General features: G+C 38.5%; 1 protein-coding gene across 2 annotated transcripts in view; it reads right to left on the reverse strand.

Annotated features, from left to right (window-relative positions):
* Positions 1-385: 385 nt before the first annotated feature.
* The window catches only part of NAB1 (NGFI-A binding protein 1), a 50482-nt gene continuing 31778 nt past the window's right edge, over positions 386-19089 (reverse strand). The window contains exons 4-8 of one of the 2 annotated variants that reach the window (XM_069576972.1): positions 18864-18915; positions 8949-9038; positions 7131-7290; positions 4487-4603; positions 386-2931 (exon numbers count right to left, since the gene is read on the reverse strand). In XM_069576972.1, coding sequence (XP_069433073.1) covers positions 2843-2931; positions 4487-4603; positions 7131-7290; positions 8949-9038; positions 18864-18915 — 508 coding nt within the window. In that variant the 3' untranslated portion in view covers positions 386-2842. Of the gene's footprint in view, positions 2932-4486; positions 4604-7130; positions 7294-8948; positions 9039-18863; positions 18916-19089 lie in introns of both variants that reach the window. The other variant, XM_069576974.1, reaches the window with a different exon arrangement.

A 19089-nucleotide genomic window follows, 5' to 3' on the forward strand; every position in this document is an offset into this window, starting at 1 on the left:
ATATACAGCCCTTAATACTGAGGCCAAGTCACATTAACACTTTGCAAATATTAGTATGTTTGCAAAGTCTTACGTCCTAATGATTCAGTTGGTTAGACACGGTGGGTAGTTCTCAAAATGTCTTTGTAACTTTCTTGTGAGAACAATATAAACCAAAGTCTCTGACAGCTGGTGTAAACCGAGTGGCTGCCTGCCGATAACCTTACAGAGAGGAAGGCGGCCGACAGTAACAGGCTTAAGGCAGAAGCCCCTGGCCCTGGCACTCAGTTCAGTTCAGTCGCTCAGTCGTGTCCGACTCTTTGCAAGCCCAGACCAGATGAGCGGGGAGACAGGCAGGCTCGTACTGCTGTGAGGAATGCTATGCAGAAAACTACAAACATAGATGTGTGAGGCACAGAAAGTCTTTATTGCCACAGGAAGCAAGTGCACTCATCCCACCTCACCAACAGCTTTTAGAGTCACGGAAACGAGGACTTCACGTAGTAAAATACAACACAAGACTTGGAGAGAAATGGTCCCTTGGACTATATTGGCTGTAATACTGAGGTAACCAATTGACCTTGTTCAGTGAAAATACCTCTAACACAATGAAAAAATCGACTAGTTATAACACCCAATTCATATATACAATTCAAATAAAAATATATATTATTTGCTTCAATGTATAGCAAGTTTAATACATTAGTGTTTACAAAATAAAAACTGTATTCTACTGAAATTTTTCTTGTGCTTCCCCCTTATCACTAAGCACGAACAAAACCAGAAAAGTATGATACTTAAGGAAACTTATTCATGGATTTAAAGATGCAGTTTGTGTGGTCGTGAAAGACAGACAAATATTAGTTGGACGATCACCACATCTTTAAAAATTGTTGCTTATTAAAATCTACAAACCTGAACTATAAGACACAATTAAAAAAAAAACCCACAAAATTTCTCAAAATAGATTAGAATACAGGAAACGTTTCATGAAACTACTGAGATACTAACCAGTTCTATGGCTAATATTAAAAACTGAACAATCTATGTAAATCATATTCATACTATTTCTACAGACAGGGAACAATACAACCACAATTATCAACCTCAAGCTAGCAACAAAGTTGCAAGGTCCATAAAAAGCTTCTTCAGTGGGCAAAACACTATGGTACAATTAAAACATTGAAGAAGGGAAAAAAGCCTTTTAATCGTATAAAAGTTGTTTACTGGTGTTTCTACTGTAAAGCTATTCTACAAATCAACACGGAAAAGGAATTATGTATGTGACAGTGATCAGAGGCCACAGTGCAGATATTTCATCTAACATCTGGCTGACGAATTTTAACATAACAGACTGTAACTTAATATTTTTATTCAGTTATGACTCAGAGCAGAACTGAAAACAAAAATACATACTCCAAGTCAATACACTCTCCTGGGCAATCTCTGGGTTTAAATCTGGAGGAAGGAGGTAAAGCTGTCAAACATCTTCTCCTCTTAAACCAACAGAAAAATATACCTTGGTAGAAATAGTATTTGTTTTCCACTATGGATTCCAATGGGAAATTTTGATAAGTATGCAAGTACGTTATTAACATTTAAGCACACTCTCATATATATGTATATACCCCACTAACTAACTAGGAAGAATCAAAACAGATTTTCAAGTTAAAATGAGTTTTAAGAAAAAACTGCATTCATAAATCCGAAAAGTATACAAAAATGAAACTGTAAAATAAATAATGAATATAGGTGTCAACTAAACCTCCACAGAAATATGCCTGAAAGTGTGGATGCACCGGTCGTCCACAACTGTGAACAGTTTGGATGGGAATATGTCCCCAGGGAGAACCATCTAGCTTCTCTGACTCTGGTACGTAGAAAAGGATTTTCTGCGAACAGGAATTTCTGGATATAAAACAGTGCTTACTCTACTATGTATATAGCCTTTGTTAACAGTCATCATTCTTATCACATTTAGGGTTAACTTACTAAGTCTTAATCTATATAACACATTCTGAAATAACAATGTTTAAGTCACGGCTTTTATGCATCAGTCCCATCTGTTTCAGGTTCTCTGTCCAAGGAGCAGCTTCCTATTTTTGTTATATTTTAAGTAGCTATCATAGTATGCAACCTGGATCAACCAGGTAGGAGAGATTTTTCTACTCTATTGCTCATCTTTTTAACTCTACTCCAGTATTTATTAACTATTGCCTAATTAAGCCAGTAAAAATGACATCTGACTGCTAAGAAATGAGACATTTCCTATTTAAACAAAATCAGTTTTATCAGATATTAAAACTACAACATTTTCCTTGGCTTAAACTGAGTATCTGCTTTCCATTTTTCCAAAGTCATTACAACCTTGCCAACAACTACATCACTTAAACTTTCTTTTTTATGACTGCAAAGGTTCTAAACTCTGACGTACAATAATATTTACGTAAAACACTTAAAGCAGACAAAGAAATTTCAAGTAAAATAAACTTTATCCACACCTATTGGTCCAAACAGGTCTCAACATCTACATTTTACTTCTATAAATTACACAAATACATTGTACATTCTTAAATAATGAATGCTTACAGTATTAATTTGTAAGCCTTTCCACATAAAATGACTTCCACAGGAATGTGGATCAGTATTTCTGTTACAGCTTGCAACATTCTCTCAGTTTACTCCTTTGTGGCTGCAGTTTTGTCTTCCTGGTTTCCACAGACTACTGTATCAGTCCTTATGCTTTGGCTATGAAATCTGTTTGTGCTGAATGAGGCAACATTGGTTATTAAGGCTTATTTCTATGATGGAGCATTATCCTTAACTCTGATGCCATTTCCAGAGAACAGTGGAAGAACCATGGCTATCTTGAATCTTCAGGCTCTGTTTTGATGACCTTCTTTTCCAAAGTAAAAGCTGAGTGAGGATAGTCTTTTAAAATCCCAAGGCTCTCTGTTTAAAAATGGAAACAAAATATATTAATACTTTAAATCAAAGGTCACCAAAAAACAAAAAGGAAACCCCAAAATCAAACCCCAAAGCAAGCAGTATCAACTATTTGTAACTGCAATTCCGTACAAAATTTTTATGCTTATAATATTGTGGCTAAGATTTTGGATTCTGGATTTATACTCCATTTTTACCAATTACTAGCTGTATACATCTCTAGGCAAGTTACACATCTCTCTAAGCCTTAGTGGCTTCATCTATAAAATGTGGATTGGCTCTATACACGGTAGTATGAGACCTAAATTAGAAAACGCATGTAAAGCACACAGCATATAGGACCTACTGATTTTTATTCCATGCTTGGTCCAAAGTGATAAATAAAATTTCTAAAATAAAACTGGTTGCTCACAGACAACAGAGTTACTGGCCAAAATATTTACTACCAATGAAGACAGAGGCAGAAAGTCATTTTTCATGTTTAAACATGGGGCTACTTTTAAGTTTCTCTAGCCACGAAACCTTAATGTGGGAGAAACAGGGATAAAAGAATGAAGATTCTATTTTTCATAAGGACTCATTCCTTAAGAGTTACATGAATAATTATTTGAACCTCAAATACATACTACAGAATGACAATAAAATGTAGTATTTATTTATGTGAGGTATTAATACTGGGGGATACACACATACACATATACACTTTAAAAAGGATTCTAGAAAAGCAACAACATTAATAGCTTATCTGAGATTAGGAAGTTGACTCTATGAATTTCCCTCTCTGTACAGAAATTTAGCATACAAACAGTAACAGTAGCTACCATTTACTGAATTCTTATCAGCCAGGCAATTCATATAGGTTATCCTGTTTAATCCTCCTAACTACTCAATGAGGCAGAAATTATGTTTTACAGACGAGACAACTGACTTCAAGTGGCTCCTAAAGTTACTTTAACTCAAAGCCTGAACAATACTGGATTCTTTCAAATGGTACTGGTCTCTAATGCCTTAACTCTCACTCACTTTGCTTGGATAAAAACATGAAAACACCAGGCTATATGAGGGATAGCTTGCCCTTTTATGGAGTTCAGTTTACTTCTGAAATACAAGTATCACCCCCAAATGCAGCTGCATGAAAAGTTTAGATTTTAGAAAAACACAAGTGGTTTTCTTAACATGATAGCAAACATATAATCAATCAATTTCATATTATGAAAGGCTGGAACAGGGAATATAGTATCTAAAGCCAGTCATTTATTACCTGGTTTACAACCCTGCATAAAGCCACCATTCATGTCATAGGTAATCAAAATAATCTCAACCTTCAAGTGCTTTTCCTTCTCTATTTTTGGGAATATCATGTTTTCAAAAAACAATACAAAACTGGCTATTAATACGGCAATCTGTTATTTCCAAGGCGAGAAAACTGACTAGTAACAGTGTTAGCAATGACCCCTTTTTAAGGAGGGATAAACAGAAGTTAGGAGATTAAAATCAAAATACGTTTTATTTAAGTATTACTCCCTCTAATCACATCCTGAGGAGTGAGACGCATTTTCACCTGATGAGTGGGACTTTGCCTCACTGGAGTAATGTCTACTCAGCTCCCCATCCACCACAAAATGATGGGGTTGTCTGTTCTGTAAAGTAGGCATTCGGAGATTCAAAGGTCTTTCTCCTAATGAAAAGAAAAAAAGCAATATGAATAATTAAAAAGGCGTTATGGCTTTCTTAAAAATAAGTCTCCATGAATCGCCTGAACACTCCTTAAGAAATCAGTACGGAAAGTCAACAGGCACTGAAGAAGGTAATGCTAGCTGGAGAAACAGTCAGGATAGTGATTTAGGAAGAAAACAGCAATTCACGCTAGTCTCACAATTTACTGTTCTGTCAGGACATTTCGACAAGCTAATCACAAACGAAACAAAAGATTGAGATTTCCAGGCACTTTCTTATTAGTGCAACCATTTTACCAAGGTAGGTCATTAACCACATAATAACAAATGCTACAGACACAGAAATCTCTTCTGTGGCTCAGATGGTGAAGAATCTGCCTTCAATGCAGGAGACCTGGGTTCAGTCTCTGGGTCGGGAAGATCCCCTGGAGAAGGGAATGGCAACCCACTCCAGTATTCCTGCCTGGAGAAGCCCATGGACAGAGGAGCCTGGTGGGCCACAGTCCATGGGATTACAAAGAGTTGGACACTCTTTGCAACTAACACTTTCCCACACAGACACAGAGATGGCTTCAAGTCAGTTGCCAATTACTAGAACAACAGCAAAACCTATGGCAAAGCCAGGAAAAGATGTAATTAGCAGATATGGTAAAAAAATGTCTCATACACCAAATCATATTCCCTATCATAAACCTAAATCCATCACACTTAGCAAACTGCTGCCCTGCACTGGAATATTCTGGTGTCACAAATGAGAGTAACAAAGCTTTCATTAATGTCTTTGATTCTTAACTCTCAGGATTCCCTGGTGGCTCAGATGGTAAGGAATCAGCCTGCAGGGCAGAAGACCTGGGCTCGATCCTTGCGTCAGGAAGATCCCTCAAGGGAATGGCTACCCACTTCAGTATTCCTGCTTGGAGAATTCTATGGACAGAGAAGCCAGGTGGAATAGAATTAGCCTGCAGGGCAGAAGACCTGGGCTCGTCAGGAAGATCCCTCAAGGGAATGGCTACCCACTCCAGTATTCCTGCCTGGAGAATTCTATAGACAGAGGAGCCAGGTGGAGTACAGTCCAGGGAGTTGAGAAGAGTTGGACACAACTGAGTGACTAACATTTCTTAACTCTCATCTTAACTGTCAAGGATGACTGGAGAAGTTAAAAAAGACCTCCACTAAAGTTTCTGTAATATTTTAAAGGAAGAATGTCCTTCACCACTACTCTGATCTGCTAACATGTAATGTTTTACTCTATAGTTGAAGAAGGCTGGTTAGGATGGTATTGCTATTTAGAAATTTTGTTTTTTTGACTATAGTAACCACTCTCTAAAAAGTGTAACAGTAATACATAAAAAGGGTCCTACGAAGTTGCTTTTCTTTCAACACTATCACTATTTGAAACGAGAGGATCTACTCTGATACTTCGATGCTATCCATCTTTCTCCACTCAAGCATAAGCCGCAAGGAAGCAGGCTCTACCTGACTTACCGCTACATTTTCAGTATCTAGACGTGTGGCACACAGGAGATGTAAACAAATATTTGCTGAATGAGTGCATGACAGTCACTTGGAATTTTCTTCATGTGTGGATACAAATGAAGTAATTTTAAAAATGGTAAAAATACTCAAGAAGCAAAGCCTTTTACATCTGAAGAGTTTAAGAGAACAATTTCAAAGCATATGCCGCACAAAATATCTCCCGAGTCTATCGACCAACGTGGAGCCTGAGGGAAGATAACATTTCTGCAAGTCTCTCCCTTCTTATACTCTCTCCAAATCTCTATTTCTCATAGTATTTTAGACACAGTTACCACCTTCTCTGAGGAACCAAATGTTATAAATTTCAGACAAATCTGCTTATGCAGTCTTAAAAAAAATACAGTTCTAGTCTTTTAAAAAACGATCAACATCTCCCATGGAATTCACTTCTTGAGGAAAAATGATCTATGCTATTCACATCTCCCATTCCCATCCACCCTCTACGAAATACATGTCGGTTACATGGGGCAGCTCTTGTTTAGGGCTGTGGTGCTAGGGAAGCCTACTGAGAGTCCCTTGGACTGCAAGCAGATCACAACAGGCCACCCTAAAGGAAATCAACCCTCAATATTCACTGGAAGGACAAATGCTGAAGCTGATGCCCCAACACTTTGACCACCTGATGCAAAGAGCCGACTCACTGGAGAAGACCCTGATGTTGGGAAAGACTGAGGGCAGGGGGAGAAGGGGACGACAGAGGATGAGATGGTTGGATGGCATCACAGACTCGATGGACATGAGTTTGGGCAAGCTCCGGGAGATAGTGAAGGACAGGGAAGCCTGGCGCGCTGTAAGTCCATGTGGGTCTTAAAGAGTCAGACACAACTTAGCAACAACAAGGTTAAAAAAAACTACAAATCAAATTTGCAGGCAGAATTCTTTCCTCTTTAGAAAAGGGGACAGTTTAAAAATTTTGATAGAGAGCTATAATAGCATTTTGGGAAGTGCGCCGAGCAGCTGGCACTAGAGGTGTGGGCCCCTCTCAGGGTGTACCTTGTCCCTCAGCACTGTCTGGCGCCAAGCCGTTGGGGCTGTGCTCGTCTGAGCTCTGCCTGTACAGTCCTGCAGAGAGTCTTCTTTCAGCATGCTGCAGTCTGTCATAGCCAGCTTGGGTGCAGAGGAACTCCATCTGCTTTGCCATCACCTTTTCAGGCTGCTTGTAAGTAAAGCGAAAATAAAATAACTAAAACATCCTAGATTTTTTAATGGTTTAAAGATGCCAATTTCAGACTCCAGCAAATATATTTAGTATTCATTAAAATTAGTTCACACTTCATGTGGTATACACGTTCCATAAATATGCACTGATGTCTATAGCATCATGTTAAGACACAGAATGTTGTATTTTGTACAAAAAGAAAAAAAGCTTTCTGCTCAATCCTACAAAGAGAATTCCATTCTAGCTCAAAAGCAGAATAACCTTAGCTTTGTTTTCCAAGGTACCAAGTCCTTTTAAAGATTTTTCTTTTAAAAAGAACCTCAGAGCAATAGCACCATCTGCTATAAACTGCTTCTAACACAGGGTGAAATCTTGGCATTTTAATTTTAGGATTTGGCACTACACAAACTCCAAAATGATGACAGTATGTTTGGGGGAGAAAAGGTGTAAAACGGCTGTCTAGAAGAACAAGACAAACACACCTCCCACTAAAATTAAACAATGCAAATTATGCAGAAAAACCTCAGTGCCAAGGAGGATCTTCACCTTCATCATGGAATAAAACTGCAGTATTTTCCAACCACTCATCAAATGACATGTTTTAAAATACACAATTAGTTGGCTGACATATAAATTTATCTCTGCATGTGTTTTCTAAGTCCCTTCTCCATGCACTGTTCTAAATTACCTGTGTGAGATATTCAGAGCACCGTATTTGTGATATTTTGCCAAGGAGGTAATAGTCCAAAGGCACAGATATGAATCACTGCCATGCTACACAGGAGATTCATACATAGGAGGCTCATACAAGGAATATGCTATATAAAATTAGTTACAATAATCCTGATTCACAATAGCAAAAATCAATAGGTGAAATATGCTAACACATAAAATTACTCATAAAATAGAATAAAAGCTTAGACTATTTTTCTGAATCAAATAAACCAGATTAAAAGGAATCATAACTTCTAATTCATTTATTACTAATTAATAAAATTTCAATAAGATTTCTGGAGGAGGAAAATTTATTTTTCATGCTCTTCACATGAAAACACAAAACTTGGCACCACTAAATCTGATCACAAGCAGATTCGTCATTAGAAGTGAGATCAATAAGAATAAAACTTACAGCACCTACTAAAAGGCAGAAATGACTTTTAAAAATGTTAATTTCTGTGTACACAATAAAATTACTTAGTAGCAAAAGCACCTGAAAGTACCTATTAGTTTTTCATGATACATGAATTGAAATGATTCAACAGTAGCAACAATTTACTATTGCTATTTTACTGAGAACTAGAATTGTTTTATTTCATAGCTGAAATACACACAGAGCCAACATGGCTGTTTTCCTGGTATCAAGTTGCTGCTTCTTCTGAGTTTTCTTAAGTAGAGAATCTGTCTTACTTCCTACAAAACTAAAAAGAATACACAAGTATCAGATACTGGGTTCTGCTCACAAAGCAGACCAAACCTAGCTGATACTGCTATCTTGCTGACACAACTGTGGATCAGATGACATTGTAAAAACAACCAGAATAAATTTAGTCTTTGGATGAAACTGAATTTAAAACTGAAGCTAGCTGAAGGGGCCATTGAGTTTTTCACCCACCGAAGCTGTTATGAAGTGTTAACTCAATGGCTGTCGTTACCTGTGAGCTAAGAGCAGTGAGCTCCTCACTCTTAGCTTTAGCCTGCTGGAAGAGTGTCTGCACAGAGTCCTGGAAATCTGGAAACCCATCCTGTGAGTCAAAGAACATGTACTTTTTACTTCGAAATAACCATATTATCAAAAACTCAGAAGATGAAGCAAAGAAATCCATCTTTTAAATCCTGATACCTGAATAATCAAGATTAAGATTTTAACATACAATACTTCATTTCAGTCTTTCATGGTGCAATTAATTACCTATTGCCACAGCTGCAACCTCAATAAAACATAGATGTTAAAAGATAAAAAGGTTTATACATTCACAGTGGTTTACACTGAAACACAGATTTTATGATCACTGCTAATAATAATTATATAACATTTCATCTGGTGGTTTGACTGTTTATTCATCATCTTCATATTGGACATTTAGATTACCTGCCTTATTTTTGGTTTTATGAAAAATACTGCAAAAATACTTTCACGGAAATAACATTTTCTATAGTTCAGATTATCTAATACGACAGATCACCAGAAGGAGAATTGGTACAAGAGGATGAACACTTTTATGTCCATCACAGATGTTCCTCAAGGGCCTTCACTGTACCGTAAGCAAAGTATGACAGCTTTCCTCACCAATACTGGGTGTTGTTTTCTTAATTTTTGCCAATTTATATTTTTGTTTTGATAAGTCAAAAAAATTTAACTTTACATATGGTAGCTATACTGAATATACACTTAGATTCTACTTTGTGATTTCTTCTATTACTATACAATTCAAAAGACATTCTCTTTCGGAGATGTGAGAGGTATTCAACTCTACCCTCTAGTTTTCTAAAGCTTTATTCTATTGTTTCTTTCGTTTTTAAAATGTTAACTCTCTAACCTATCTGGAATTTATTTTGTTTTACGTAATGTGGTAAAGATCCAAAGTAAACTTCCAACCCAGATTTCTGCGGAATTCTTCCAAGCTGACTTAACGTTTCTTTTACCATTTCACATGATGCACAATGAGGGGAGGAACCAGAAAGACCTCTACCTGTGTTCTGCCTCCACCACCACTTACTAGCTATACGCCACTGGATGAGTAACTTAGCCCTTCTGAACTTCAGTGTCTTCATATGGAGAATCAGGGTAAGAGAACCTATCTACCAGGGCTGTTGTGAGAGAAAGCAAACGAGATACTGCCTTAGCATACAATAACTACTGAATAAATATATCAGTCGGTATTCTTATATACACTTATTTATATCTATTCTTACATTAAGTAGAGTGTGCTTGGGCCACTCTACTCTTGGATAACACTTCAACTTATTTCCATTTTATACCATACATATATATATATATATACTATATATATGCAAATCCATTTACTAATTTTATCAAATTTCTTTGCCTGTTTAGTGCTCCATGTAAAATTTATAACTACAAACATCATGATAACATGGTTTTACTAACTCTACTAAAAATTACTCAAGAGATCCTCAAAGATATTGTCATTAACATCCAAAACATTTTTCTCCTTGTTTGATAAAGCTTTATGTTTGTAGCAAAGGGTGAATAATGAAAAACTAAAATTGTTACATAATAACAGAGCAGAAAAAGATGTAATAATAACAGATTATTTATACTATTTTAAGTATGAAATACTGATTCATACTTTCCCCATCAGAGTCATTTCAAAAAACTATTTCTCTACTGTAAACCTCATGTTTTCAAATATTACATCTACTAAAATTCATTTCCTAATAATTATTAATAATTGCTCATTAAAAAAAATTCAGAGACATGAAATAAAGTAATTTAGAGTCAAAAGAAAATAAATTTAACATCTTGAAATAGGCTTATGTAGCTCCATGGTGGGTTGATATACAATCAGTCTTTTTAAATTAAGAATAGCCACCTTTCTAGGCCTGTACAAGACCAAGGACCCTGGGCTTAAAGGAATGCATAGAATACAATCACTAACTGAACTAGAATGAATTTTATACAAGTGTATACAATTTAAATGAAAAGTACACTTTTCTTAGTCATTCCACTTTTCACCTGAGAATTTATTTAGACCTAAAACCCAGCTTTATCCTTGACAAATCCTCCTTTAAATTCGCAAGTTCAATGAGGTAAGCCAGCAGAAAATAACATCCGTAAGAGCAGCTATCATTTTTCAGGTGCCTACAATCAACCAGTTTCCTAACTATGTTCTGTGTTTTACTTGTATTGTCTCATTTTATCCCACAAACAACCCTAGAGTTCCCTCATTTTATAGCTACAGACACTGGCTTCAAAGCCTATGTCAGAACCATAAAATCCGTGGAGTTGCCACCTTTGTGAAACTAACAACAGTTACCAGAGGCATTTATTTCCTTTATTTTAGAAGACAGATACAAAAAAATAATATATTACTATGATTTATGTCAAAGAATGTCCTGCCTATGTTTTCCTCTTGGAGTTTTATAGCAGCTGGTCTTACATTGAGGTCTTTAATCCATTTTGAGCTTACTGTTGTATATAATGTTAGAGAATATTCTAATTTCATTCTTCTACATGTAGGTATCCAGTTTTCCCAGCATGACTTATTAAAAAGACTGTCTTTTCTCCACCTTATAGTCTTGCCTCCTTCCTGCAGAATTGGCCATAGGCGTGTGGGTTTATTTCTGGGCTCCCTATCCTATTCCATTAATCTATTTGTCTATTTTTGTGTGCTAATACCATACTGTTTTGATTACTGTAGCTTTGTAGTATAGAACTACCACATGACCCAGCAATTCCACCCCTGTGTATATATCCCAAAGAAACAACACTCATTTGAAAAGATACATGCATCCCAATGTTCACAGCAACATTATTTACAACGGGCAAGACACAAGAAGCGACCTAAATGTCCATCAGCAGACGAATGCAAAGTTCACCTCATTGCTTCCAGTTTTCCCAGTTTTTAAAAGAAGATTAAAAAATAGCTTAACTGCTCAACGGAAATTTGTGGGGATTAAGTAAAATAATGCAAATGGTAAAGGTCTGGAAAATGCACACTGGCGGCAGTGAGGAGACACCCCTCGTCCAAGGTAAGGAGCAGCGGCTGCGCTTTGCTGGAGCAGCCGTGAAGAGATACCCCACACCCAGGGTATGAGAAAACCCAATTAAGATGGTAGGTGTTGCAAGAGGGCATCAGAGGGCAGACACAATGAAACCATATTCACAGAAAACTAGTCAATCCAATCACACTAGGACCACCGCCTTGTCTAACTCAATGAAACTAAGCCATGCCCGCAGGGCAACCCAGGGCGGGCGGGTCATGGTGGAGAGGTCTGACAGAATGTGGTCCATTGGAGAAGGGAATGGCAAACCACTTCAGCATTCTTGTCTTGAGAACCCCATGAACAATATGAAAAGGCAAAATGATAGGATACTGAAAGAGGAACTCCCCAGGTCATTAGGTGCCCAATTTGCTAGTGGAGATCAGTGGAGAAATAACTCCAGAAAGAATGAAGGGATGAAGACAAAGCCAGTACTTTGGCCACCTCATGCGAAGAGCTGACTCATTGGAAAAGACCCTGATGCTGGGAGGGATGGGGGCAGGAGGAGAAGGGGATGACCGAGGATGAGATGGCTGGATGGCATCACTGACTCGATGGACGTGAGTCTGAGTGAACTCCAGGAGTTGGTGATGGACAGGGAGGCCTGGCGTGCTGCGATTCATGGGGTCGCAAAGAGTCGGACACGACTGAGCGACTGAACTGAACTGATAGAAACATATGGCTGCACCACTGTCCGGATTATTAACCCTGAGGATTCTGAAAAGCTGGGAGAACCTCAAACTCGACATGGGAAAAGTTTTTACAAAATGGACACTGCTCCATCATTAATAAAGAGAAAGAAAAGCATGCGCTAAGCAGTAGATAACACAGGTCAGTGGTCTCTCTCAGCTGAAAGAAAAGCAAGCACTAAGCAGTAGATAACACAGGTCAGTGGTCTCTCTCAGCTGAAAGAAAAGCACGCGCTAAGCAGTAAATAACACAGGTCAGTGGTCTCTCTCAGCTGGGTTCCTTACTCATTCCAATTTTGTCCCAGTCTTTTGACAGTTCATCATGGATGCGAAAACCACTGGGCTGAGTGCCTTTCCCTTCATGACATCTAAAGTAAGTTCAAGGTGCCCCAAAACGTACAACTGAGAAATAAGAGTGAGAACGTGCCCAAGGAAACGGCCTCTTCCAATCGTGTTTGGTACAGGGCTGTTCTTAGTGTGTTCTGAAGCTCTTCCCCAGGAACCAGCTGTGCCATGCTATGAGCAATTTGTCTTCCTGCCATTTTTGGCTGCCGTCATTAATCACCGTGTTCCCTTACTGGAGAGACTCCGAGCCTGAGCACTGAGAAATTAAAAGATACAGGGTGGGGTGCTGCTCCTGACCTAACTACTCTCATCTCATTGCTCTCCACCCCCATTCCTCCTCATCCTTTCCCACCAGATACTAGCAACTCGCTTTAAAACCACTGCTTAGCTATCTTTAAAAAAGCCTTGCTCCAACAGATGTTCTTGGTCTCACACGTGCATTTTCCCTTTTTCTACTCACACTTTCTGTATGAATAGCACATTGTAATGCTTCTGTTTTTCTGATCCAGAGGGGAAGAGTCTACACCAAATTAGATCAGCTTTCCTTTCAACAAGCTTAGTAACAGCGGAGGTGGATACTCTGACCCTCCTCCCCCCCTCCTTCCTCACTCTCCCACCCCCACCCCACTGGGACTGCAAGCAGATGTTTCCTCTAAGTGCTTCTTTTTCAAGCCCCAATTCTCTGACTTTCTGGTCTCTATTAACACAGTTCATTTCTTTCATCCAGTTATCTCTGATTGCTTTGCACTTCCAGCCCACAGAGGATCGAGAAGCCTGTCACCTCTCGTCTCTTTGCCTAGTCTCCAGCAATTTCAGGGCGCGAAGAAAGCTGGCAGGCGAGACTGGACAGCAGCAGTCCATCCAGTCAGCTGCCATCACCGGGCTGAGACTGGCGCTTTCACGCATCCTCTCTCTCTTCTACGACAGTACTTATTACACGGGAGGAAATGACAGGGTTTGCTCATAGGATATGCTCCTGATTTTAAAAAAAAGATATTGACTGAATCCACTCATAACTGATGTTGTAACTGAGAGGAAGGCAAGACAGGGACTGTGGCTCTTGATTTTTCATCTCCTTTAACTTGCAATCAAGCCTTCTTAAATACGTTCTGTCACAAAGTATAAAAAACTCAAACTAATTTTTCTTGATTTATTCTGCTAATCTTCCCAATGCACTGTTTTTTCTTCATTCTAAAACACGAGTATGTCAAATGGTGCTATCTTAAAAACACTTTGTAACTTACATTGTTAAATTTTCTACTCAAAATGCATGCCTTCCTTGAATTAGCTAATAACTGTCATTCTTCCCTCCTCTGCTGAGACTGCCGGTCGTGTGCACGTTCTGCCATTCTTACCGTGCTAGCAGGAGGAAAGCATTTCTCACACCTTGGGTGCTTTGTGAATGATCATGAGCACCTAGGAGAGTGGCGCTGCTTTGAAGTTTACAAGTCAGACCCAGATGCGAAGGCCAGGCTCTGGCTACTAGACAGCAATGTGAAAAGGCAGGTAAGTTTCTGAGCCTTTCTGGGTTTCTCCTCAGCGGTAAGTGGAACTCATAAAGCCTTCTTACAGAGTAGACAAGGTTTGTGATAATCAATTTCAAATGCCTAGCAGGGACAGGCATGTAACAGATTCAACAAAATCTGTTATTTCCACAAATGACCCAGAGCTAGCTTTGAGGTCTCTGATGAAAAAGAATAAATGTAATAATCCATTAGCATTTTAGCTGAAAGTGGATTCACAGAGGACGGTGATCTAGCCTCAACAAGAGAAATGTTCCCAAACCTCACTAACATATAGGACCAAAGAGGTTTTCCCCAGAGGCTGTATAAGAAGTGACAGGCTACCCTAACAAGGCCTCCGGAAGTCAGCAGGCTTTTTTCTCCGTGACTATCTCATATATTCTCATAGGACTTATAAAGTTCCAAACGTCCACGTTTTTCAATGTCTTACATCCCTATAGGAAGGAACACTATTCAAGAATAAGAGATTATCCTGAGTACTTCACAACATGTATACTGGCACTCAACACTGACAATCAATAAATAGTTAACTGTTAGGGGGAACAACCATATAGATGTATATGAATATATATTTTTATATAAAACATAATATATATATAAAATATACTCTATAGAATAAGAGAAAAATCAGACAAGGATTTCAACATTTTGTTCCATTCAACCCTTCACCAACAGATCAGGAAGATATGCCAGCAACTACTGAGCCTGAATAAAGCACGAGTTTTCTTAGCGTATTCTCGTGCATTGAAAATGGCGCAAAAGAAAATGTTTCTCTTTCCTTCACATGTCTATTTTGAGTTACTTCTATTTCATCTATCAGATATTACATTTCTTTTTGTTCTCCGATGTTACAGATCTTAAAAATGACCTTTTAAGACTGAAAAAACTTAGCAACTTGGCATATATGCTCATTGGTTGCTGACAAAAATTTTAGAAAAATAAAGATGAAGAGAATCATTAACTTGAGCCTAGTAATTAGGAATCTTACACTACAATAAGGAAAGCTTATTTTTATAGAACTTTTTCTTAATGGAGAATTAATGAGCTAAGAATCACAAAACAATACTCAAAATAAGACAAACAGTATACTCAAAGAATTCTAAAATCTTTCTCATTTACTTATGATGTCCTTTGTGTCAGCCACATATTCTGGAAAAGCTGGTCTGACTGTTCTCTAAACACACAGTATTTTCTTACCTCTGTGTCTTTGCCCACGCTAGTCTTTCTTTGCAATGCCCCTCTACCTTCCACCCCACATCCCTATCTTCTGAAATCCTACCCTTCTTTTAAAATCCAGCTCAGACGGTATCTCCTCATTAAGCCTCCCCTCATCTCTTCTCATGCCAGAAATTCTAGCCGCCCCCCTCCGCCCCAAGCAGCCACAGAGAAGGTAGGCATAAAGAAAACACTAACGCTTGGTGAAGCCTTCTTAGGGGAGTAGTGACCCTATACTGCCAATACTAACTACCTCAGTATCAGCTTCCGAAACCAAATGGACAGCTCCAGGACCTCAAATCTGACTTAGAGTACACAAGAGAATTTCAAATGCCTGGCTGGGACAGGAATATAACGCCATTTATGTCAGTACTGTATATTTTACAAAGCATCACACATCACACTATATACACGTGTAGGTATACACAGGCATAACACACATTTTGCATAAATCAATGCTCTGCAATACACAAGCTAAAAAAACTAAGCAGAAACAAGACAAAAAAATAAACCAACAAAAGTAAACAGCTGTCCTAAATTAAAAGCCAAAGTCCCTATTCATTTCTAAAGTCAAGAGTTTATTGTCTATAAGAACACTTGGGGTTTATTAGTCACTTGCCTGTTTAGGAAGGGTTAGAACAGTTATTCACAGAAAAAGGAAACAATGATTATATCTTAATTCTAAATCTACGACTGTGCAAATGGCTTTGGGAAGTCTAGTAAAGTAATTAACTAATCATATAGAACTGTAATTCAATCGGGGCTTCCCAGATGGCGCTAGTGGTAAAGAACCTGCCTGACAGTGCGTGTTCAATCCCTGGGTCGGGAGATCCCCTAGAGAAGGGCACGGCAACCCATTCCAGTATTTCTGCCTGGAGATTCCATAGACAGAGGAGCCTGGTGGGCTACAGTCCACAGGGCTGCAAAGAGTCAGACACAACTGAAGAGACTTAAAACGCACGCATAACTCAAATATCTCTAGTGAATATAAAGGACTGGAAGGGTTGCATCTAACTTCAACCTAACACCGTGAACTCCTAAAAAGAAATCCAAAACCCTGTAACTGGATATAGAAATAATGAGCTTACATTTCAGATCAGGGCTATCGAGAGGGTCAGAAAGACTTATCAGTACAGCCTAACAAGAAAACACTATAGCTCCAACAGTCCATGACATTCATGATCTCAGACTTCAGTGTTCACCAGTGACCTCTGAAGCCAGACAAAAGGAAACCGTGGCTTGAAAATGCGAGAACAGCCTGAGTCACAATGGCGTGGAGGGTCAATGGTGAGAAAGAGAGGCAGACATATTCTCTAATAACCCCGCAGCTGACTGATTACCTTTCCCGGCCACAGAGCGGGTTCTGTACCTTCCTGCCTCTAAATCCTCCAATGGCACGTGACCTTTAGTAGTTTCTTTGTTTATCCAGTCTCCCTTCTAGAGGCAGAGTCGCTAAGAGATAAATCCACAGGGATCCTCTCTTATTCATTATTTTGAGATGCCACAGGAGAAAATATTTCACCAGTTAGCTCTTTCAATGGCCTTAGGGTCATTTCAGTGAGTTTTTTGAGTACTATACGTGAGGTTTAACCCATCTTAAACGTTACTTCAGAGTTAACACTGAAGTAGATTACAAACATAAGCAAAATTTTTTAAAAGGTGCTCATTTTGGACAACATTTTTCTTCTGTGAGAACCACTGTGTATGGCTAAAGCTTTTAGAACGTAAAGATATTTACTCATGGCCATTCATGATTTCATCGAATAGATTTTAAGTCCTACTAAGTACAAGGCACCATTCTAAACTAAGCAGAAGCAGTGGACAGGCAGATTAAGAGCTCTATTTGCACCTAATGGGGCAGACCAGTAACAAATTAGAAACACATACGTAACAGTTTCAGAAATGGGTAAGTGCTATGAAAACAAGCCACGCCAGGACAAAGAGCCTAGATGGGGCAACAGTGCCTCTTTAGAGAGGGAAGCAGGGAACTCCGAGGAAACTCTCAGCTACAAGCTGAAGCCACATTTTGAGAGACCCAGGGAGAGGCGACAGCCAGCCAGCGCTGAGGCATGAATGAGTCTGGCGTGTTCCAGGAACAGGAGGTGGGTCAGTGGGGCTGGGGCACAGTAAGGATGGGGAAGTGTGGGAGCAGATGAGGTTAGAGAGCCGGGTCAGAGTCAGCTCGTGCAGGGTCTTCGGTGCCTCAGGAAAAAGTGTAGATTTTATTCTAGGCACAGCAGACAGCCACTAGAAAGACTTAAGCAAGAAAAGGGATGCATGTTTTTAAAAGATTAACTCTGGCTTTGGTATAAATGAAAGATTATTGCAGGCAATCAGATGGTCAGCAAGAACAATCTGATTATGGAAATATAGGGTAAACACAGCTTGTTTTCCTTAACGAGAAATTAAATAATGAATGACCAAGAGTAATGACCCCTCTCCCTTGTCCAAGAGAAAAAGGAGCTGCCTGCTCTGCTTCAGACGGGCCTTTAGAAGAATATCAATCCAAATTACAGAGTAGTCATTCTGAAACTAGTTCTGAGAGCTCTAAGAAAAACATATTTTTCTTACTCAACTCACCTTACTATTCACAGGTCTAAAATCAGAAAGACAGCCTCAGCAGTGATACCCTAAAAGAGGCTTTTAATTACAGTGAAGTTTTCATCATTTATAGCTACTAAAATATCACTTCTGTCAGATACTTAATATAAAGAAATTAAACTTTAGCTTCTTTGAGTCTACTTGATAAGATGACTAATGATGTAAATAAAATTATAAAAGGAACTGTTTCACCAGTAAAGATTTTTAAATGTGTAAGAAACACCTATTTACAAATCAACCTTTGATAAACTGACTGGGCACCAAGCTCATCACTGTTGTTGCCTTCTAGGAATTTTCTGAGTATCCTAGTTCAAATTACTAAGGATATTTCAAAGTGACCAAATTCTGTATCATTTTTCAGATTACACAATTCACATTTTCTCCCTAGCTGGAGGGACCATTCTTTCTTTTTCAGTTGACCTAGTAAGCAAACACTATTAGCATAAGAAAAGATAACACATAATCATACCTCTACTTTAATTCTCTTCGGGGATAATTCATCTCTCTCTCCACATTTTGACCTGAGGGGAATGAGGGAGACAGAAAAATTTGAGAAGGTGATACATTTTTTCTAAAGGCATCTAAATCTATAAACTTCCACCAAAACAAATAACTCTGGAACCCTGCCACCAGAAATAAGACATTCATAATGAACATTAAGTAATGAAAAAGGGACTTTTCATCATTTCTAAGTT

Source organism: Ovis canadensis, chromosome 2 (assembly GCF_042477335.2).
Source record: "Ovis canadensis isolate MfBH-ARS-UI-01 breed Bighorn chromosome 2, ARS-UI_OviCan_v2, whole genome shotgun sequence".
Lineage (NCBI taxonomy): Eukaryota > Metazoa > Chordata > Mammalia > Artiodactyla > Bovidae > Ovis > Ovis canadensis.